Source organism: Bufo gargarizans, chromosome 10, assembly GCF_014858855.1.
Source record: "Bufo gargarizans isolate SCDJY-AF-19 chromosome 10, ASM1485885v1, whole genome shotgun sequence".
Taxonomy (NCBI): Eukaryota; Metazoa; Chordata; class Amphibia; order Anura; family Bufonidae; genus Bufo; species Bufo gargarizans.
The window spans coordinates 19,828,510-19,851,470 of record NC_058089.1 but is presented as its reverse complement, the minus strand read 5'-3'; the positions used below and the strand labels follow the sequence as shown (position 1 = coordinate 19,851,470).

At 43.5% G+C, this 22,961-nt stretch overlaps 2 protein-coding genes across 3 annotated transcripts in view; both read right to left on the bottom strand.

The window, feature by feature from the left end:
• DGKZ (diacylglycerol kinase zeta) overlaps positions 1-2,482 on the bottom strand; it is a 181,889-nt gene extending 179,407 nt beyond the window's left edge. Inside the window, exon 1 of the mRNA XM_044269558.1 lies at positions 1,909-2,482. Within this exon, the coding sequence (XP_044125493.1) occupies positions 1,909-2,078 (170 nt within the window). The 5' untranslated portion in view covers positions 2,079-2,482. The remainder of the gene's footprint in view (positions 1-1,908) is intronic.
• A 7,634-nt stretch (positions 2,483-10,116) lies between these two features.
• Positions 10,117-22,961, bottom strand: part of CREB3L1 (cAMP responsive element binding protein 3 like 1) — a 63,035-nt gene continuing 50,190 nt past the window's right edge. Inside the window, exons 9-12 of one of the 2 annotated variants that reach the window (XM_044269562.1) lie at positions 18,375-18,474; positions 14,790-14,916; positions 11,605-11,815; positions 10,117-10,780 (exon numbers count right to left, since the gene is read on the bottom strand). In XM_044269562.1, coding sequence (XP_044125497.1) covers positions 10,756-10,780; positions 11,605-11,815; positions 14,790-14,916; positions 18,375-18,474 — 463 coding nt within the window. In that variant the 3' untranslated portion in view covers positions 10,117-10,755. The remainder of the gene's footprint in view (positions 10,781-11,604; positions 11,816-14,789; positions 14,917-18,374; positions 18,475-22,961) is intronic. The other variant, XM_044269563.1, reaches the window with a different exon arrangement.

The following is a 22,961-nucleotide window of genomic DNA, read 5'->3' as shown; positions in this document are numbered from 1 at the left end:
TAGTGTTCCTTTAAAGCGGCCAGACGTTGACAAACAAGATGGCACCAGTACAGCTGTCAACCTGTTTCATATGCCTACGAATAGTTTATCCCTTTCTTTTTCTTATAAATGAGGAAAATGACCATTCAGGACTTTCAGAAATAGCGCCAAGACATGTTGGAGCTGCTATCAGCGCCATATTGGTTTTTCTTCAGTTTTTGCAGAAAGAGATATAACAAAGAATTGGCTGGGGCAAATTTTTGACCTAAGAGGAAGACAAAATGACCTCATGCTATGCTTAGGCACAGATAGCACCTGCAGCCCAAGACTGCAAATCCGTAAGCACTCTAGAGTGCCGCCATATGGTGCCTCCATAAGGTATCGTATCAGGAAGATATTCTCCGTACTACCAGATTTTACCTACAAAAATACGGCATCTGAATTTTTTTCCCATATGAATGCAATTGGAGGCATTCATCTGTATAAGTAAGGCTTCTATGGACGCCTTACTATGGCTCTGTACAACTGCAAGTTCGGTTGTGTGCATGAGCCTTAAAGGGGTTGTCCCATCTAAGACAATGGGGGCATATTGCTAGGATATGCCACCATTGTCTGATAGGTGCGGGTCCCACCACTGGGACTCACACCTCTATCGAGAACGGAGCGGGCAGAGTGGTGGCTGGAGGACTCTGGTCCAGCCACCATCAAGCTCTCTCCCCATAAAAGTGAATGTGCATGACCGGCCACCGCTCCCCTTCACTTCTTTGAGCCTGACGGAAATAGCCTACCCAGCACTCGGCTAATTTCGGCGGCCCCATAGAAAATGAATGGAGGGCGGCTGTACATGCGCAGCTCGCCCTCCACCATTTTCAGGGCTCTGTTTAGGAGATAGGTGCTGGTCCCAGAGGTGGGACCCGCACCTATCAGACAATGGGGGCATATCCTAGTGATATGCCCCCATTGTCTCAGATGAGACAACCACTTTAACTATTCCATGAATACAAACTCATCTGGCTCCCCCCCGGCTGCACGCTAATAGCTCACATGAGTCCAGGAGCGGAGGACAGACATTATGTTAATGCCATAGTGATGAAAAAGATATTAAATAACTAAATATTTGCTTGTATTGTGTATATATATATACGCATCAATTTGGATGTTCCAATGTCCAACTGGATTAGATGGGAATTAGGAAACATTAAAAAATGTATGTTGAAAATAAGCAAAGTAAGTGATGAGGACAGATGTAGCAGAGCTGAAGTAGTCCTTAAAGGGGTTGTCCAGAATTAGAAAAACATTGCTGCTTTTTTCCAAAAACAGCACCACCCCCTATCCACAGGTTGTCCCTCGTATTGCAGCTGAGCTCCACTGCATTCAATGGGACAGAACTGCAATACCACACACATCCTGCGGACAGGGGGTGGTGCTGTTTTTGGAAGAAAGCAGCTATATTTTTCTAATCCTGGACAACGCCTTAAAGATCATTGAGTTTGCATTTTGATGATAGATATGAGATAGACAGATATGAGATAGATAGAAAGTCTGCGGCTGTTGTGATATGCTGGGAGTTGTAGTTTTGCAACAGCTGGAGACCTACAAGTTGGACACCACTGCTTTAGCTTTAAAAATCCCCATATGATACTTGATGTCAAGGGATCCTTGTCACCACCATAAACCAATTAAATTATTCCTGGTCTATGACCAGCTTGATCTGCACTACTTTATAAAATCACAGATATCGCTCCCTGACGCTGTGATGATGACTTGTTCCACAATCAGCTCTGCTACATCTCTAGCATATCCAGTCAGTGTATGATATAGGATCAATGCAGAGTGATAGCTCAGCCATACATAAAAAACACATTAGACTGGATCCTACATAAAATAATGTTTTCAGATGGGTGACATATAGAAAAGGTGGTCGCTTACCTGTATGACAACTGCTTCTTCATGTAAAGCGGCAGCAGGTTGTCTGTATTTCCCTGTGCTGGGTCTTTAAATTGAGCCATGGTGGAAAGTCCAGCTCTCATCTCTTCTTCTTCATCCACCCCATGCAGGCTTGGTACCCGTCTGTCCTGGTCATGCCCTCCCTCTGCCATGCTGGGGACTTACCTTCAGTCTGCTAAGGATGGTGCGAAATAATGGCAGGAAGTTCAACCAGGGAGAAAAAGAAGAGGTGAGAAGGGAAATGCGATGGAAGGGGAGAGAAGAGGAATAGAAGGATGAAGTGAGGCAGCAAGGAACACTACAGGTCAATAGAGAAGTTGGGGGCAGGATTGGATATAATGATAACAATGGGATAAAAGAAAGATACAGTGTAGATAGGAGGAAGGTGAAGTGTACACACCAGCCAGGGGAGAGAAGGAAGGAGGAAGGAGAGGGAGGAGGAGTTGGAAAAAGCAAAGATAGGAGCAAAGGGTGATATAGATGGGTGCACTAGAGGCGAGCTGTGAGCATGGGGAAGGGGTGTAAGTGCAAATCAAGATGGTGAAGTCAAGTCTAAGTTCAGGGCTGGCAGAGGGAGAGAGAGATATCTGTGAAATAGACCAACTGTGAAAAAGAGGAGTGAATAGGGAGTGAGACTGATGGGGTGGGTAAGAGGCTATGTGACAGCGCAGTCAGAGAGCCAGCCTGCGTGCCCTGTGGGGGAAGGAGGAGACCAGCTAATATAATAATGCTCATTGTGTCACCTCAGAGACTGTAATTAACCCTGCACTGCTAGACCAGCCACATGTGAGGGTGCAGAGCGCACACAGCGGGGGGGTTTGTACCTATATCACATTGCATAGGGAAGAAACGTGCACACTTGTTAGATGTGACAAGTCATTACTGGGTATTGATCATGTCATATTGTGCTTCGCCCCTGGAGCCTCTTATGTATATCAGGTAAGTGTTAACTGTCTAAAATCAGGGCTGTGTGATGGATCCAGACAAAGGCTTGTGCACAAGGCAGAGCCATGTGCATGCAGCCTGTATGGCAGTAGAAGAGGGCCTGTTCTATGGACTGCCCATGTACCATAGCGTGGTGGTTTCGTGAGACCCCATAATATACGGTTGCTTCTAGGAGAGAGTATTTCTATAAGGTGTAGAGAAGCATATTCATATCAAGTTTGATATATTATAGATCTATATTCTCGAAATGTTTAGTTTACCTACGTGAGCAGCCTTGGTGGACTTCTGTGGGGGGACAGTGTAGCCAGCCGCGTAGGAGGCGGTGTTACCATATTGTTAAGGGAAGGGAGGGGTGCTGCTTTGGCTCTCCATCGTGGTCTTGTCTGTCTGGCTACATGCCCCACCCCAGAGGATCCCAGGAAGGCTACATGCCCCACCCCAGAGGATCCCAGGAAGCACTTATAGGTTAACCTCATCCCTGCCAGTGGAATTCTAGTGTGCTGCTGTAAACACATCTGTGTCCGTGCTTTAATCCGTGACCAGGTGGTCAGTGATGCATCCGTGAAGGATCCGTGTGTCCGTTTTTTGCTGTCCGTGTAGCATCCGTGTTTCACTAACATGGAACAGCTGAAAAATAATTTTCAAAGCATCTCTTGGTATCCGTGTTGCATCCATGGTTTTCACGGACTCATTGACTATAATGGGCGTGAGGGATCCGAGAACACGGACCAAGATAGGACATGCATGTGTGCTGAAAACACGGACCGTGCTAAAACACTGATGTGTGGATACACACATTCAAATGAATAGGGACGTGTGCTGTCCGTGGAGAACACGTACAGCACACATCCGTGAAATGCTGACGTGTAAATGAGTCTTAAGTTAGCATGTGGCCCAAGTGCCTGACCTGGGCTGTTGTCCAATGCTTAGCAGCTTTAGAAACCTGAGGGCAGCTGTGTGGAGAAGTTCCATCCATTGAAGTCCCGTGTAGCTATCTGGCTATACTGAACCCCTGATTGTCGGTAATTGTGCCTCTCCAAGTTTGCTGTTCCCCCACTAAAGAACTGTTGAACATGTCACCTCTATGTGTGGCGTCTCCCTCCTTCTGCTGTTTTTGACTGCTTGGCCCCAACATTGTACATGAGGTTTCTTGGTAAATTGGGGGAACATGGACCCATGGACCCACAGCAGAGAATAGGTGCTATATTATGGAACCATACAACATGGATACAAAATATAGCATAATACATGTTATGGTGGCAGCCTGTGCCCATTGCCCCACTCCTTTAGGTGGGCACGGGTGCGGCAGTGCTCACCTGTCCCTCTTTTTGGTGGTTTGCGCCTGTCAGCATCCTACCTCTTCCTCCCACTGGGTGCAGCCACCAGGACAGCATTCTCCTGATCCCTATTTGCAGGCTGAGGCCTGCTTTCTGCCTGGCTCTGCAGACAGGGGCCAGCACGCACCAATACTCTTCCCCAGCCAGTGGCTTGTCACCTTAGGGTATTTAGGCCCCTGCCAAGTGATGGATGCGTGAGTAATAGCTTTTATTACTCTACTGTCCCGTAAAGGTGTGCAGTTAACTTATCTGTCTGTGTTCTGACTTTTGCCTGATCTCTGGATTTGACCCTTCGCTGCCTGACCACTGTTCTGACCCTGAGCCGCCTGACCTGACTTTGGACTGTTTATTGGATTGCATGTACCCTGGCTGTCCTAACCTCGGCATGTTCCTGACTACAGTTTTTCTTGACCCCTTTGTGTTTTGCACCGGTTTCTCCTGACCCACATGGGTTTGCAGTCTGCTGAACTGAGGCTAAAACAAGAGGTAGCGGTCTGGTGGTTTCCCTGCAGCAGAGTCCAGATCCCTATGTAGAGGTTAAAAGTTGAAGAGCAGTGAATGTAGTACAGTGATAGAGTGCTGCCTCATAGTTTACATTTGGAGTGCTATGTGGTAGGTTAGGATTAAAATGCTGTGTGATGAATTACTGGTGAGTAGAGATACATCACTAATAGAAAGCTCTGTAGATCACTCAGTGACTTCATGGATCACAAGTAGATTACATTGCATTAGATCATACTTAGAATGCAGTTTGATACATGTGTCTATATAGCATCATGGAGAGATTGCTCTGATGGATAATTGAGCATGTTAGGAGTGCAGTCTGATGAATCTCAGGCTATTATTTAATTGGAGATATGTTGGGATGGACCATGGTTAGCAAAGCGTGTGATAATAGATTACTGCACAATGGATACTGTAAGAGGGTTGCTTAATAGGAAATTATAACATTATGTGAAATATTAGGCGTTGGGTTATGTTGTGCCAACAATAAGGGATCTTGAAATCATAAGAGAATTGAAATTCACTCCACTGATGGAATAAAGTGTAATAGGGTGGATTAGAATAACATGGCTGTCGATCCATTCTGGATGCATTCTGAAGATCAGGAACACTGTTCAGTATGACCACAATGAGAGTGTTGATCCATATAAGGGTTCTGGTCTTCGGCAAGTGATCAGAATTGCAAGGCTCCAGTAAGTTTACGGATCGGAAATGAAACGTGTAGTGATAAGCATTACAGTGCTTAGTGATTGGAATTACGGTGTTTAGTAAGTGACCAGGATTCAAGTGCTTAGTAAGTAATCTTGACTGGAGCGCATAGTGATCAGAATTAGAGTGCTTAGTGATCAGAATTGGAGTGCTTAGAGCTCAGAATGCTTTTGTAAGTGATTGGAAATGGAGTGCTTAATCAGTAATCAGAATTACAGGGCTTAGTAAGTGATCAGGATTCAAGTACACAGTGATTACAATTAGGGCTCATGCACACGCCGTCGTTTCTGTCCGCATTCCGATCTGCAAAAAGCGGACCCATTCATGTCAGTGGCGGTGCAAAAGATGTGGACAGCTCACTGTGTGCTGTCCACATCCGCACGTCCCCAAAAAACTATAGTTTTTCCTATTCTTGTCCATTTCTCAGACAAGGATAGGACATTTCTACAGAAGTTCTTAAAAAAAATGGTGGCAAGCACTCAGCCGGGATCTGTGTATTGTGCATCCGGAATTTGCGGATCGCAAAACACTTATGGCCACGTGCATGAGGTCCTTAGAGTGCTCAGTTAGTGATCTGAATTGGAGTGCTTAGTGATCAAAATCGAAGTGCTTAGTAAGTGAGATACATCTGAATTGGAGGGCTTAGTAATAATCAATTCTAATCACTTAGCACTTCAGTGCTGATCACACACTTAGCACTACAATCCTGATCACATACTAAGCACTACAATCCTGATGACACACTAAGCACTCCAATCCTGATGACACACTTAGCACTACAATCCTGATCACATACTAAGCACTACAATCCTGATCACACACTAAACACTCCAATCCGGATCACATACTAAGCACTACAATCCTGATGACACACTAAGCACTCCAATCCTGAACACACACTAAGCACTACAATCCTGATCACACACTAAGCTCTCCAATCCGGATCACATTCTAAGCACTGCAATCCTCATCACACACTAAGCACTCCAATCCTGATCACATACTAAGCACTCCAGTTTAAATAGCACTCGAATTCAGATTACTAAATACTCCAATCCTGATCACTGTATCATACTCTAATTTGGACTAATCTATCACTCTATTTATTATCTATCTATCTAGATATGTATCTCATATCTATCTTTCTATCATCTATGTATCTATCATCTATTTATCTATTTATCTATGTATCTCATATCTATCTATCTATCTATCTATCTATCATCTATCTATATATCTATCTGTCATATCTATTTATCATATCTATTTATCTATCTATCATAAGATAGCTCTCACATTAGAACATTTTTATGATTTGCTGTGTTCTGCTCATACCCCCTTAACACCTCAGAGAAGAGGGCTTGGTGCTTGTTTGTCCTCCATCTCCTTTCCATGATCTGTACATCCATTCCTCCATACCCTGTTTGCCAATGTTGCTGGAATTGCAGTATGTCCAAACTGTCACAAGATGGCGTTTTGGGTTGGATGTTTTCTTTGCTCCATATCAATGTGTGCTGGGGCACACATTGATATTTAGAAGGGGGGTCCCTTGTTCCCCTATTTATATGAAGCAGCGATTACATATGGCTGCTCCATTCAACTCTATTGGATTGACGGAGATAGCTGAATGTGGACATGCACAACTGATCCATCAAAATGAGGGAATATATGACCCTATGATTAGTGGGGCCCCCAGTAAATGAAACCCTGACGATCAGACACTTATCTCCTATCATGGCTATAAGTGTCTGGTGGGGAAAGACTCTTTAAGGGGCCTTTATACATGATTTCTGCTATAATCCATCTGGAAATGTTCAGCTTTAGAACCGGCCTGTCCACATAGGGGTTCTGGATATAGATGAGAAACAAATTTGGGGACAGTTCTCAAAACTAGGACATAGGAAAAATTGAAAGTTGGCCTTAGTAACAAGTGAGATTGCTGCTTTCATTTATTCAACTGCAATGGACAATGGCACCACTTTACCCTTGCACTTGCTTTGCTAGATTCCCATGTACTCACCTGAATTTTTGTATAGAATGCTACACAGATGTCTTGTGTATGAGCCAGCCTTATGGGTGTGCAGCCTATGTGGTCATATAGTGCGCATTAGTCACGCCTGCTGAAGGGGTGTCCCAGATGGCCTGGCACTCGAGGCTTCTGTCCATCACAAATCTTATTATAAAGAAGTATTATTTGGACTTTATATAGCACTGCTATACGTATGGATGTTATTCGACCACTGTATATTGGTAAAATTTGAGCACTCTGCGGGGTAATTATTTGAGCACTGTACAAAGGAATTATATAAGCACTGTATGTTTGAATTATTTTTTTATAGAATTATTTGAGAACAGTATGGGGGAATTATTTGAGCAGTGTATAATAATATTATTTGAACACTATATGCTGGTTTTGAGTACTGTATAGTGGAGTCATTTGAGCACTGTATGTTAGTATTTTTCTGTATTATATAGTGTGCTTAGTTGAACACTGTATTTTGGTATTGTCTGAGCACCATATGTTGGTATTATTTAAAGGGAACCTGTCATGTGGATATTTGATTATAATCTAACTAATTATATACAATCATTAACTACTAAAAAGTACCTTAGATGTATTCACTTACTGGTGTGACAGATGGTTACCTCATAATATACACACAAAGATGCCACATGCCGCATGCTAATGAGTGGATTTGAGTCAAGCATGATGTCATTGAGTCCAGCGTGTTTTTTTTATTCAGAGCTATAGCCACTCCCCTGTCCACCTGCTGCTGATTCATATGGAAAATAACTGTCAATCAGCAGCAGGTAGGCGGGGAGAGTCAGGAGCTCATGAATATTCAGGACTCATCATTATCAGCTGGAGCTTTTCAATACAAGATGTTGGCAGATTGACTGGGTCAATTAAAGAAAGTGAACCAGCATTTTGCTAAGAGAATCACTCACTTATTTATGTTGCCCTTAGTTAGGACACCATAAAACTGGTGACAGGTTCCCTTTAAGCACTATATGATGGAATTGTTTGAGCACTGTATGGTGGATTTATTTAAAGGGAACCTGTCACCGGGATTTTGGGTATAGAGCTGAGGACATGGGTTGCTAGATGGCCGCTAGCACATCCGCAATACCCAGTCCCCATAGCTCTGTGTGCTTTTATTGTGGAAAAAAACGATTTGATACATATGCAAATTAACATGAGATGAGTCCTGTCCCTGACTCATCTCACGTACAGGACTCATCTCAGGGTAATTTGCATATGTATCAAATCGTTTTTTTTAAGCAATAAAAGCACACAGAGCTATGGGGGCTGGGTATTGCGGATGTGCTAGCGGCCATCTAGCAACCCATGTCCTCAGCCCTATACACAAAATCCCGGTGACAGGTTCCCTTTAAGCATTACATGTGGGTATTATTAGAGCACTGTATGGTGGTATCATTTAAGAACTGCATGGTGGTATCACTTGAGCACTGTATGATAGAATTGCTAGAGCACTGTATAGTGTAATTACCACATTTTTTGGACTATAAAAAGTGAGGTAAATATGGCAGTGCGTCTTATAGTCCAAATGCTAGTGACCTCTTTCATTATGCAAGCGGTCACTAGTATGCAAAAAGCGCAGGGAGCGGTGAGGGAAGCACTGTGTCAGCAGTACTCACCCTCCCTGGTCTTCTTCCAGGCCTCGCTCTGCACTGTGTCCTGATTGCGTACAGAGTCAGTACGTAGTGCACATATGCGTGCACTATGACCTGACGTTGTGCGACATTAGGTTTCACTGCAGTGCGGGCTGGAAGAAGACCAGGGAGTGTTGAGTCTTGGATCAGCAAAGTGGCAGCGCCATCTGGAGGTGGGAGGTGAGGTGGGATTCTATTCTGATGTGAGTCTGATCTGAGGCAGATAGAGGTTGGGGGGTCTGATCTGAGGCTGATGGAGCTTGGGGGTCAAATCTTGGGGTCTGATAAAGAATGGGGTCTGTTGAAAAATATTTTTTTTATTTTCCTCCTCTAAATCCTAGGTGTGTTTTATAGTCTGATGCGTCTTATAGTCCACAAAATACGGTATTTAAGCATTATATGGTGGTATTATTTGAGCACTATATCATGGCATTGTGTATCATTGATTTTACTGTTTATGGAGGTGGCCGTACTGTCTAGTATTGCTATAGCCAAGAGAAGGGACTCATACAGGACAGCTTCCTACATGTATGACTGGCACTAGCTGATCATTAGAGGTAACGGTAAACTTTTTGCAGTAAATATAGTAGGAATTTGTTTCAGTATTAATGCTCATGGTCATGGATAATCATGTAATAGTGCCCCTAGTACAGACTACACAAGAGTCCTTCGGTGGAGGCCGTACAAAGGCTGGGAGAGGCTGCTGCTCCTCTAGTCGCTGAAGCGATGCCTGATCTCATTAGGTGAATGTGATCTGTCAGCAGCAGAAAGGATGATTATGAATTACTAGAGTGACTGCTCACTGACTTTTCCACATCTGCAGCCGACCGTTAACCCCTTGCTGCTCAGCTAGACAAGTTGGTTGCACACATTGCACCTTTTTATTGCTTCCATGCATAATGTAGCATCGGCGTTCAATTTTGCATTATTCTCCCGCTCCCTTTCCTCTTTTTCAGCTTCAACCTGTTTTTTGCCTCCCTCCCCGTTCAGTGACTCACACCGGAGACTTACTGCTGATGCTCTTGTTTTTTTTTTTTGTTTTTTGTTTTTATTATTTTGCTTGACTGAAGCAGGCAGAGAGTTGAGATGAGAAGAAGAAGCATATAAATCTGTATCCGTGCATACAAAGCTTGCGTTAACTAACAATCTTCTCCAGAGATCCAGGTGTGTTCTGTACATGGACAGAGGGGCCGCAGGGGCCAAGGAGAGGGGTCCAGGCCGGTAAGATGATGAGCAGAGCAGGGCACTATTTAGAGTCGTCGACAGCTAAAAAAAAGTCATTTCCTGGCAACAAATGGGGATTATTGACTGTTTTCTGTTTGCTTTCCATAAAGTCTTATCTACGAGTGAGGAAAATTGGTTTTCTTATAGTGCAAGATGGAAGATTGAGCATTCACATACTCCTTTGGTGTACAGAAGAAGCCGCAGTCAGTCTCTCCATCCACACTCATTGCCTCGGGCACAAGAAGGGCAGTTGTGTCAGCTTCGGGTTCACAATCAAAGTCTGTGCACATATTACATTGCAGGCCTAAATCTGTTGGGGGTTGAGATTTTGTCCTGGGATCACCATAATGTTTTAGTCTCTGATTCCAGAATTTTTTTCCCTGCTCCACCCATGTATAGTGCTCAGCTTTCGATCCCTCTCCCTTTGGCCCCAACTCTACAAGAACTCAGAACTTCTGCCCCTGTGAAAGAGAAAAAGGTCACGGTTAACTGTGAATTCATCACATAGGACAGGTCGTCACACGTTTACATAACGCGGCCTGAAGCTTCGCACACAGCGACACTAACGACTAAGTCAGAAACTATGATTTCCGTAACTCTCGAGCAGAAATTGGAATAAGAAGTCCTGGAGGTTGGGAATAGTAGTTCACAAATAAATCTGAAAGAGGTGTGAAAACAAGCAACGGATATTGCTTACTCTAGGAATTAGGTTGGCCGACCCCATTCCCCCCACATACACATATGCTCGACCAAACATACATGTATTCTGAATAGGAAGAGGGGAATAAGCTGCCACCAGGATCTCTAGTGATGGCCTGTTTCTTGAAATCCAATAGGTCCAACGTGTCTTTTGCACCAATATCTGATAGCGGGTAATCAGCAGCACCTTTATACCGGCAGAGTGTATGAATGCTTGTTTGCGAAAATCTACCCAAACATCGGGCAGTCTAAAGGGCTTCTACCAGTCTCATCAAAGAACGTAATCATTTGGAATAATTGCAAAGGACCATTTCAATGAATGCCTTCCTTGAATCAGCACTTTGCTAGAGAGTTGCAGAAGGCTGCAAAGAATGCCAAAGGGGTTTCAGGATATTACCAGACATCTGAGACCTTGTATGGTGTTGGTGTCTCCACTGAACTATTCATGTGCCTCGTTTTATTGCTTTGCTATTAATGGTCTAACACACTTTATAAGACTATTTGAATTAAAGCTAAATATATTCTAAGGCGCCCACTCAGCAGTGGATCTAAATTTGTTAAACCCAAGACAAAAGTGACGACGCACCCCTCTTCCTGCTCTGTGAATCTTCCATGTGTCTGGTTCTTCCGTTCTGTCTGTCCAAAGTACTTGTCCCTTTCGTGAGCCATGTTTTCGAGATGGTTGCTGAGAGATGCTGCGTCAGAGGTCCATTTTCTGTGGTCTCCCAAAGCTGTGGTGGCATCCTCTGCTGAAACTCCAGCTCCTTCATCGTAGGACAAGAGGCTTCGGGAGCGGACTGAAAATAAATAAATAAATAAATATATATACACATTGTAAAAATCCCCAATATAAGTTATGAAGAAATACAAAGTTCTATACTTAAAAGGGTTATCCTATATAAAAGTATTTATCACTGATCCACAGGATAGCTGATAAATATTGGATAGGGGGTGGGGGTGGACTACTGGGACCTCCAACAATCCCAATCCCTCTCTGAGTGGAGCAGTAGGGCATGTTGCTCCACTGCTTCATTCATTCTATGGGGCTGAGAAGTGAATGGAGTGGTGGACAGACATGCTACCACTCCATTCAGAGATGTGATTGAAGGACCCCAATCTCAGAACTGTTCCATTATTTATCATCTATCCTTTCCAAGGGATAACCCCTTTAATTACCCATATTATAAAAAGTTACCCATACATATAAAAAGTTTTTAGCCCTCATCTATCATCGTTTATGGTATTGTCAGTTTCACATGAAAGCATTTCGTAGATGACATCAAACAACCTGGAGGTCTTGCATTATTGCTTCTATGTAGTCAGAGTGGCGTTAGAAATTTGGCCATTAAACTAGATGACCAGTTCTGTAGGGTACATCAAGTCAACTGGATTCAACATGAGACATTTATATGGTTTAGGTGCAGATCAAAAGTGACCCTTTCCGAGATGATGGTATTTGCTATACATTTCATACACGCACGGACAACACTTATAGAAAAGAATAATTTCCATCAAATTTGAGAGTTTTTTAACTCACTTAGGCCCATATTCTGTGTTAGAATTGCGGTCTGCAACCTATGGCTATCCAGCATAACCTATTCTGTGCAGGGACGGACTGGGAACCTAAATTTATCCTGAAAAAAATCTAAAAATTGCCGCATGTTGTAGGCGGGTAAAAAAGTACAAAAGATGGGGAAACACAAGTAGGCAGGGCCTGCAATACCATAGTGCACAAAATACTGCTTCAGCAGAACCAAATACCACAGTGCCGCACAAAATACTGCCACCCTCACCAGACAACTCAACTGTATCATCGTCCTGAGGATGTGCAGTTGAGTTCAGGAGGGCACTTGCACAAAATGGCCAGGTGCATACGTACTTGAGGCTCCCAGCATTAAAGCTGAGAGCATCAGATCATTATGTACCTGGCCGGCGGCCACAGGAAGGGTTCGGTGGCCCCCTTGGGCATCGGACCACTGGGAAATTTCCCTGTAAAGTCTATGGCCAGTCTGCCCCTGATTCTTTGATAGAAGCATACCCCAGTTTGTTCTTCCCGCACCTATGAATTCATATGTCTCCATTGGTGATCTGCCCCAGATTGCAGGAAACAAGTATGCAATGAGTTTACATATAGTGTCTCCACTTTGTACGACACTTTTTAGTTTGAAAAGACCCCCCACAATAAGCTAATCAAAGGGTTTACTGCTGGTGGGATTCTCGGCGATCAGCTCTAATCTGTTTCGGCAAATGTTCACTTTCTCTACAGCACCACCGCAGGAGAAACGAAGCATTACACAGTGCCCACTGAAATTTAATAGGCTTCCTTTGTAATGCACTGGCATGCTGGGTCCTCCCAGCAAGTAAAACGTAATTATTTCTATAATGAAAAGTTACGCGCCTTCCAACTTTCATTCTACATCCATTCCTGCGGGCTAAGGGTTGATGTTGGTCATATCACACGAAGCTACTGTATGTACACTGCAACACAATGAACGCGAATGGAGTCAAGTTTTGACTCTCAATTTTACAGCGACTGCGATCCGTCAGTTGCAAGCAATCCAAACCTGATATCTTGCCACTGTCGGTTTACTTCAACCATTTTTCAATGACTGATGGAGGTCAAAAGAGGTTTCATCAGATATTAACTGGAATAGATAGCGATTTAATTAACATGCTTTTCAACCTGATTCAGCTATAAGATTTCAAGCTGTGAGATGATTATTTTCTGATGGAAAAGTAGAAGGAAGTGTATAATTAAGGAGCCCCTAATAACTTCCGTCTATATGCTGAGCAGCTACTGTTCCCATTTATCAGCTTTTCCAAACCTGATGGGAGGGGAAGTTTTCTTTTTTAAAGTTCTGATAGGAAGTCTATAAAAATCCCATAATCCCTACAAGTATCTGAGAACCTTCAAAAACAGAAGCCATTCGTATGTCATGAAAAGCAACCAGTCTTGGTCTCCAACTAATACTTGTAGACCAAACTAAAGTTCTGCTGGCATCAGTCCTTCGCTACATCCCTATAAACTTGCTTAACTAGCGCAGTCTAAGGGGCTTGTTATTTCTATGGAGGAGGAGGTATGTGACTGCCAGACACCTTTGGCACAACTTATACCGAGGAAGACAAGATCATGAAGATTAAAGTCATCAGAGCAGCAGGGCTTTCCCATAGGGTCCCACTCAAGTTGGCTTTATCCACATGCAAAATCTCATGTTTACACGCAGGTGAAAGGGCCTCTGTCAGCAGATTTGTACCTATGACACTGGCTGACCTGTTACATGTTCACTTGCCAGCTGAAGGCGTCTGTGTTGGTCCCATGTTCATATGTGCCCGCATTGCTGAGAAAAATGATGTCTTAATATATGCAAATTAGCTTCTAGGAGCAACAGAGGTGTTGGCATTACACCTAGAGACTCTGCTCTCTCTGCAACTGCAGAGCCCTCTCCACTTTGATCGGCAGGGCCAGGCAGTCATACGCCTACACTGCCTGGCCCTGTCAATCAAAGTGCAGAGGATGCGGCAGTTGCAGAGACAGCAGAGCCTCTAGGAGTAACAGTAACGCCCCTGTTGCTCGTAGAGGTTCATTTGCATTTATTAAAACATCATGTTTCTCAGCAATGCGGACACATATGAACATGGGACCAACACAGACGCCTTCAGCTGCCAAGTGAACATGTAACAGGTCAGCCAGTGTCATAGGTACAAATCTGCTGACAGATGCCCTTTAAGAGGAAAAGTAGTGAAAGATCTTTGCTCATTGAGGTGTCTTACTCTGGCTGAGGGTATACAGGTCAGGTGCCAATAGAGGGGCTGATTTCACTGTCTGAGACCCCGAAGAGAACTCTGGGAAGGATGGAATCATGGAACCAAAGGCAAGAATAAAGCACAATACGACAACCTGCAGAGAGGAGAAAGATGTCAGAGAGACAGCATGCAAACAAGAGGCTGGTTATAGTATGTTAGTTTAGAGGTAACCCGAATTTGTAAATCATTATGTGTTAAAATAAACCCGCAGTGGAAAGTTCAGGGCGAGACATGAAGGGACAGCACCATAGAGGCCTATTAATACACATGCATACAAAAGAGACTGCAACCAGAGATGAAGATTCTTGTATGGCTGTAGATGCAAAGGTGGAAGGGGGTATTATAAATGTTATAATTATAATTGGTAGGCTGAATGGACTAAGCTCCCTCCCAAAGTATAGTGCATATGGATTTGGAGCGAGTGTTGAACTCAATAAAAATTGTAAAAAAATATTAGACATCTGTATTTTATGGATTTTGGGCATTTTCTGGAGAACACAGTGAGTGGTGCAGGCACTATAGAGAACACAGTGAGTGGTGCAGGCACTCTAGGAGTAAATAGTCAGTGGTCAGGCACTATAGAGAACACAGTCAGTGGTGCAGGCACTCTGGGGAACACAGTCAGTGGTGCAGGCACTCTGGAGAACACAGTGAGTGGTGCAGGCACTCTAGGAGTAAATAGTCAGTGGTCAGGCACTATAGCAGAACACAGTGAGTGGTGCAGGCACTCTAGGAGTAAATAGTCAGTGGTCAGGCACTATAGCAGAACACAGTCAGTGGTGCAGGCACTCTAGGAGTAAATAGTCAGCGGTCAGGCACTATAGCAGAACAAAGTCAGTGGTGCAGGCACTCTAGGAGTAAATAGTCAGTGGTCAGGCACTATAGCAGAACACAGTCAGTGGTGCAGGCACTCTAGGAGTAAATAGTCAGCGGTCAGGCACTATAGCAGAACAAAGTCAGTGGTGCAGGCACTCTAGGAGTAAATAGTCAGTGGTCAGGCACTATAGCAGAACACAGTCAGTGGTGCAGGCACTCTGGGGAACACATCAATGGTGCAGACACTCTGAAGAAGACAATCAGTGGTGCAGACACTCTGGAGAACATAGTGAGTGGTGCAGACATTCTGGAGAACACAGTCAATGGTTTCCAGTTCTGTAATATCCAGACTGGTAATAATAGCATCATCTGTACAGAACCAGTAATCCTGAACAGGCACAGTTTGAGATTACTATATTGAATGGAGCACATACCGTATATGTAAGTATATATAATGTATGTACACACTCCAGTGGTCAGTGGTACAGGAACTCTGGAGAATACAGTCTGCAGGCACTCTGGAGAAGACACTCGTGGTGCAGGAACTTTAGAGAACATAGTCGCCGGTGCAGGCACTCTAGGAGTACCCAGTCAGTGATGCAGGCACTGTATGAAACACAATCAGTGGTGCAGGCATTCTGGATAACACAATCAGTGGTGCAGACATTCTGGAGAACACATCCGTGGTGTAGATACTCTGAATAACACAATCAGTGGTGCACACACTCTGGAGAACACAGTCAGTGAACATAGTCAGTCAGTGAATATAGTCGCCGGTGCAGGCACTCTAGGAGTACCCAATCAGTGGTGCAGGCACTGTCTGGAACACAGTCAGTGGTGCAGGCACTCCGGAGAACACAATCAGTAGTGCAGGCATTCTGGATAAAACAATCAGTGGTGCAGATACTCTGGAAAACACACTCAGTGGTGTAAACACTCTGGAGAACAAAATCAGTGGTGTTGACAATCTGGAGAATGTAATGAGTGGTGTAGACACTCTGGAGAACACAATAAGTGGTGCAGAGACTCTGGAGAACACAATCAGTGGTGTAGACACTCTGGAGAACACACTCAGTGGTGTAGACACTCTGGAGAACACACTCAGTGGTGTAGACACTCTGGAGAACACTCAGTGGTAGACACTCTGGAGAACACACTCAGTGGTGTAGACACTCTGGAGAACACACTCAGTGGTGTAGACACTCTGGAGAACACACTCAGTGGTGTAGACACTCTGGAGAACACACTCAGTGGTGTAGACACTCTGGAGAACACACTCAGTGGTGTAGACACTCTGGAGAACACACTCAGTGGTGTAGACACTCTGGAGAACACACTCAGTGGTGTAGACACTCTGGAGAACACACTCAGTGGTGTAGACACTCTGGAGAACACACTCAGTGGTGTAGACACTCTGGAGAACACACTCAGTGGTGTAGACACACTGGAGAACACACTCAGTGGTGTAGACACTCTGGAGAACACAATGAATGGTGTAGACACTCTGGAGAACATAATCAGTGGTCTAGAGAACACAATCAGTGATGCAGACATTCTGGAGAACACAATCAGTGGTGCAGACACTCTGGAGAAGACAATCAGTGCTGTAGACACTCTGGCTAACACATTGAGTGGGGCAGGCACCCTGCAGAACACAATTATTGGTGTAGACACTCTAGAGAACGCAATCAGTGGTGTAGACACTCTGGAGAACACACTCAGTGGTGCAGACACTCTGGAGAACACACTCAGTGGTGTAGACACTCTGGAGAACACAATGAATGGTGTAGACACTCTGGAGAACATAATCAGTGGTGTAGACACTCTGCAGAACACAATGAATGGTGTAGACACTCTTGAGAACACGACCAGTGGTCTAGACACTCTAGAGAACACAATCAGTGATGCAGACATTCTGGAGAACACAATCAGTGGTGCAGACACTCTGGAGAACACAATCAGTGGTGCAGACACTCTGGAGAAGACAATCAGTGGTGTAGACACTCTGGCTAACACATTGAGTGGGGCAGGCACTCTGCAGAACACAATTATTGGTGAGGACACTCTGGAGAACGCAATCAGTGGTGTAGACACTCTGGAGAACACAATCAGTGGTGTAGACACTCTGGAGAACACACTCAGTGGTGTAGACACTCTGGAGAACACACTCAGTGGTGTATACACTCTGGAGAACACACTCAGTGGTGTATACACTCTGGAGAACGCAATCAGTGGTGTAGACACTCTGGAGAACACACTCAGTGGTGTAGACACTCTGGAGAACGCAATCAGTGGTGTAGACACTCTGGAGAACACACTCAGTGGTGTAGACACTCTGGAGAACACAGTAAGTGGTATAGACATTCTGGAGAACAGTCAATGGTTCACTAACTCAGTTTCCAGTTCTGTAATATCCAGACTGTTAATAATAGCATCATCTGTACAGAACCAGTAATCCTGAACAGGCACAATTTGAGATTACTAGATCGAATGGAGCACATACCGTATATGTAAGTATATATAATGTATGTACACACTCCAGAAAATGGCGTATGACACATTATAAAGTACACAGAGCTCCATATCATACAGATAAGAGCAAGGACTCTTCAGTCCACAAATGTCACACACAAGACATTTCCACAAATAACAGGAGGTCTCCAAAATCCAAAGGTGATAAAGGACAGCTCCCATATTGTTACAGCATCACACAGGTCATCTTATCATACGACCTACCATAAGACAAGTTCCTGTCTGGGTTGCTGCAAGTTTGCAGGGTCTTGGCACTTTTCCTGTCACTAAAGCCTGGAGCTTCTGTAACTGCTGCAGCAGAGACCTGGGGATCAGAATACAACTTGAGTGAGATTCCATGCTGTCCCAAATAACCCAGCTTTCCCAGGCTCCTGAATGGTAAAACCAGCTAGTTATCACAGGGGCAGCTTGAAGATTGTGGGTCCTGATACAAACTCTGCAAACCCTCCTTCCCCCCCACCTCCAACATTCAGTATTGGGTAGAGGAGACCATTGGGCTCCTTCAAGCACCAAGGCCTGGATGCATCTACAACCTCAGCACCCCCTATAGCTGTGATGGCTAACGTCCGGCACTCCATCTGTGGTAAAACTACAACTCCCAAGATGCACACTTGCTTGGCTGTTCTAAGAACTCTTTAGAAATGAATGGAGCATGCTGGGACTCGTAGTTTCACCACAGCTGGAGGTGCCAGAGGTTAGCCATCCCTGTCCTATAATGACGTCAAGCTTTGCCAGAAACATATACTGTATAAGGGCTCGTTCACACAAACGTGTGCTGCCTGTTGCCGTATTGCGGACCGCATTTGCGGATCCGCAATACACGGGTACCGTTCTGTGTGAATTCCGCATCACAGATGCAGACCCATTCACTTCAATGGGTCCACACATCTGGAGATGCAGAACGGAAGCACGGAACGAAGCACTACAGAGTGCTTTCTGGGTTTCCGTTCCGTGCCCCTGCACCGCTAAAAGATAGAACATGCTCTATCTTTTTGCGAAACGGAGGGATCGCGGACCCATTCAAGTGAATGGGTCCACGATCCCCATGCTGCTGGGCGACGGTCGGTGCCCGTGCATTGCGGACCGCAATTTGTGGTACGGGCTTCACGCGGTCGTGTGAACGAGCCCTAACTAAGAATGAGATGAAGACTTCTTAGCAAGTCATTGCAATTTGTCAACAGCAGATGGCACTACAATCCCGTGTTCTTCACACACAGACTTCCCTTGCTTGCCCAGTCTGTCCTCGCTCGGAGACAAAGACTTGTTATACATCTTCCAGCATGACCCAATACACCCAGTAAACATTTGACTATTTTTTCCTTTTAGTTTCCAAACTTCAGTAAAGTTTGTTCTTGTTAAAAATAAGACACATTTTAATGTCAATAAAATACTACAACACTGTGTCTTGTAGTTGGAAATAAACCGCAGAGCGGTAGATGCTGGGTGGCAATTTAAGTTTACTATTGTTTAGGAGGTATTGATTCTCTGGCGCGTTTTCCCTTGGTCTGGGATTTGTTTCAGAAATGCCCCGTTGGTATTGGTTTCAAGCAGAGTCACAGAGATGATGTTATTGTCGTTTATGATATTGACATTTCTGTGTGCATGCTTAACCCCTTAAGGACCCTGCCATATTTCACCTTAAGGACCAGGCCATTTTTTGAAAATCTGACGTGTCACTTTATGTGGTGATAACTTTAAAACGCTTTATTGTTTTCTCGTCACATATTGTACTTCATGATAGTGGTAAAATTGAGTTAAAAAAAATAATTTTTATTTCTAAAAAAAAATACCAAATTTCCACATTTCAATTTCTCTACTTTTATAATAGATATAATACCTCCAAAAATAGTTATTACTTTACATTCCCCATATGTCTACTACATATTTGGATCATTTTGTGATTGGCATTTTATTTTTTGGGAACGTTATAAGGTTTAGAAGTTAAGAAGCAAATCTTGAAATTTTTATGAAAATTTCCCAAACCCATTTTTTAAGGACCAGTTCAGGTCTGAAGTCACTTTGTGAAGCTTACATAATAGAAACCACCCAAAAATGACCCCATTTTAGAAACTACACCCCTCAAGGTATTCAAAACTGATTTTAAAAACTTTGTTAACCCTTTAGGTGTTCCACAAGAATTAATGGAAAATGGAGATGAAATTTCAGAATTTCACTTTTTTGCCCGATTTTCCATTTTAATCATTTTTTTTCCACTAACAAAGCAAGGGTTAACAACTAAAAAACTCAATATTTATTGCCCTAATTCTGTAGTTTACAGAAACAGCCTATATGTGGTCGTAAACTCCTGTACAGCCACACGGCATTGCACAGAAGGAAAGGAACGCCATATGGTTTTTGGAAAGCAGATTTCACTGGGATAATGTTAAGCTGCCATGTCACATTTGAAGACCCCCTGATGCACCCCTAGAGTAGAAACTCCAAAAAGGTGACCCTATTTTAAAAACGACACCCCTCATGGTATACAAAACAGATTTTACAAACTTTGTTAACCCTTTAGGTGTTCCACAAGAATTAATGAAAAATACAGATGAAATTTCAGAATTTCACTTTTTTGCCAGATTTTCAATTTTAATCCTTTTTTTTCCAGCTACAAAGCAAGGGCTAACAGCCAAACAAAACTCAATATTTATGGCCCTGATTCTGCAGTTTACATAAACACCCCATATGTGGTCGTAAACTGCTGTACGGGCACACAGCATTGTGCAGTAGGAAAGGAACGCAATATGGTTTTTGGAAGGCAGATTTTGCTGGACTGGTTTTTTGACACCATGTCCCATTTGAAGCCCCCCTAGAGTAGAAACTCCAAAAAAGTGAACCCATTTTGGGATAAGGTGACATTTTTATGGTACATATGATTTTTGGTTGCTCTATATTACACTTTTTGTGAGGCAAGGTAACAAAAAATTGCTGTTTTGGCACCGTTTTTATTTTTTGTTATTTACAACATTCATTTGTTATTTTTCTAGAGCAGGTTGTTACGGACGCGACAATACCAAATAGGACTACTTTTTGTTGTTGTTTGTTTCAGTTTTACATAACAAAGCATTTGAAAAAAAAATATTTTTTAGTATCTCCACATTCTATGGCGATTGTCTTAGGTAGGGTATAATTTTTGCGGGAAGAGATGACGGTTTGGTTGGCACTATTTTGGGGTGCATATGACTTTTTGATCACTTGGTGTTGCACTTGTAGTGATGTAAGGAGACAACAAAATAATGTTTTTTTAGCACAGTTTTTATTTTAATTTTTTGAGTGTTCACCTGAGGGGTCGTTACGGATGTGGCAATACCTAATATGTATACTTTTTTTTATTTATTTAAGTTTTACACAATATTATTTTTGAAAAATAAATAAATCATGTTTTAGTGTCTATATTCTGAGAGCCATAGTTTTTTTTCAGTTTTTGGGCGATTGTCTTAGGTAGGCTATAATTTTTGTGGGATAAGATGACAGTTTGATTGGCACTATTTTGGGGTGCATATGACTTTTTGATCGCTTGCTATTACACTTTTTGTGATGTATGGCTTTTTTGACTTTTTTTTTTTTTTTTTTTGCGGCGGTCACCTGAGGGTTTAGGTCATGTGATATTTTTATAGAGCAGGTTGTTACGGACACGGCAATACCTAATATGTATACTTTTTTTATTTACTTACGTTTTACACAATAACAGCATTTTGTAAACAAAAAAAACAATGTTTTAGTGTCTCCATATTCTGAGCCATATTTTTTTTTATTTTTGGGGCGATTGTCTTAGGTAGCGACTCATTTTTTGTGGGATGAGGTGACGGTTAGATTGGTACTATTTTGGGGGGTATACGCCTTTTTGATCGCTAGGTGTTGCACTTTTAGTGATGTAAGGTGACAAAAAAATGGTTTATTTAGCACAGTTTAAATTTAATTTTTTTGACAGTGTTTTATATTTTTTTACTTGATACTTTAAATTTTTTTTTTTACTTTCTTTTTTTTACTTTTTTTTAAACTATTTTTTGTCCCACTCTGGGACTGCAACTTTTGGGGGTCGGATCCCCCTTACAATGCATTACAATACTTCGGTATTGTCATGCATTGGCTGTAAGGCATCGTGCTGCCTTCCATGCCATCGGGCCCCCGTCACAGCAGCGCGGGGACCCGATGGCTACTTCCTCCCTGCATGGACATCGCACATGGTCAGAGCTGACCGCAGCTGTGCAGTGGTTAATACGTCAGCATCAGTAATTTCACCGATGCTGGCGCATGCAGCAGGGGTCCGGCTATCAGTGACTGCCGGCCCCCTGCCACTCATCGGGCGGGCGCAGCTCCTGCACCCGCCCAATCACCATGACATACATGTACTTCTGTTCTTTGTCACTGCCAGAGATGACGTACATGTACGTCATGGGTCCTTAGAGGGTTAAGGCATGTGGGGATTCGTTCTGGTAGACAGAATAAGCGGATGCAGTATAGAGGCACCAACCAGTTCTTAAATCAAACAGTTCTGTGTTTATTCACACTCTTGGCAACATAAAGTCACATTCAACACAAAAAAGTCACCTTTTGGTTTTGGTGTTCGTTTACACCTAGCTGGCAGTTCTGCCTTACAGAGTCCATGAACAGACTTTAGGCGGCCTGTTTCCCCTCACACTGGTCTCAGACCTCCTAACCCAGCACAAGCCTCAGATCCCAATACAGAGAACCTTTCTGCTGAACCCAGCTGTCTTTTAAAGGCAGCTAGGTGTTGTCAAAACCCGGACCGGCACATGAGTCCAGTCCAGTGTTTGACGCCACCAGGCC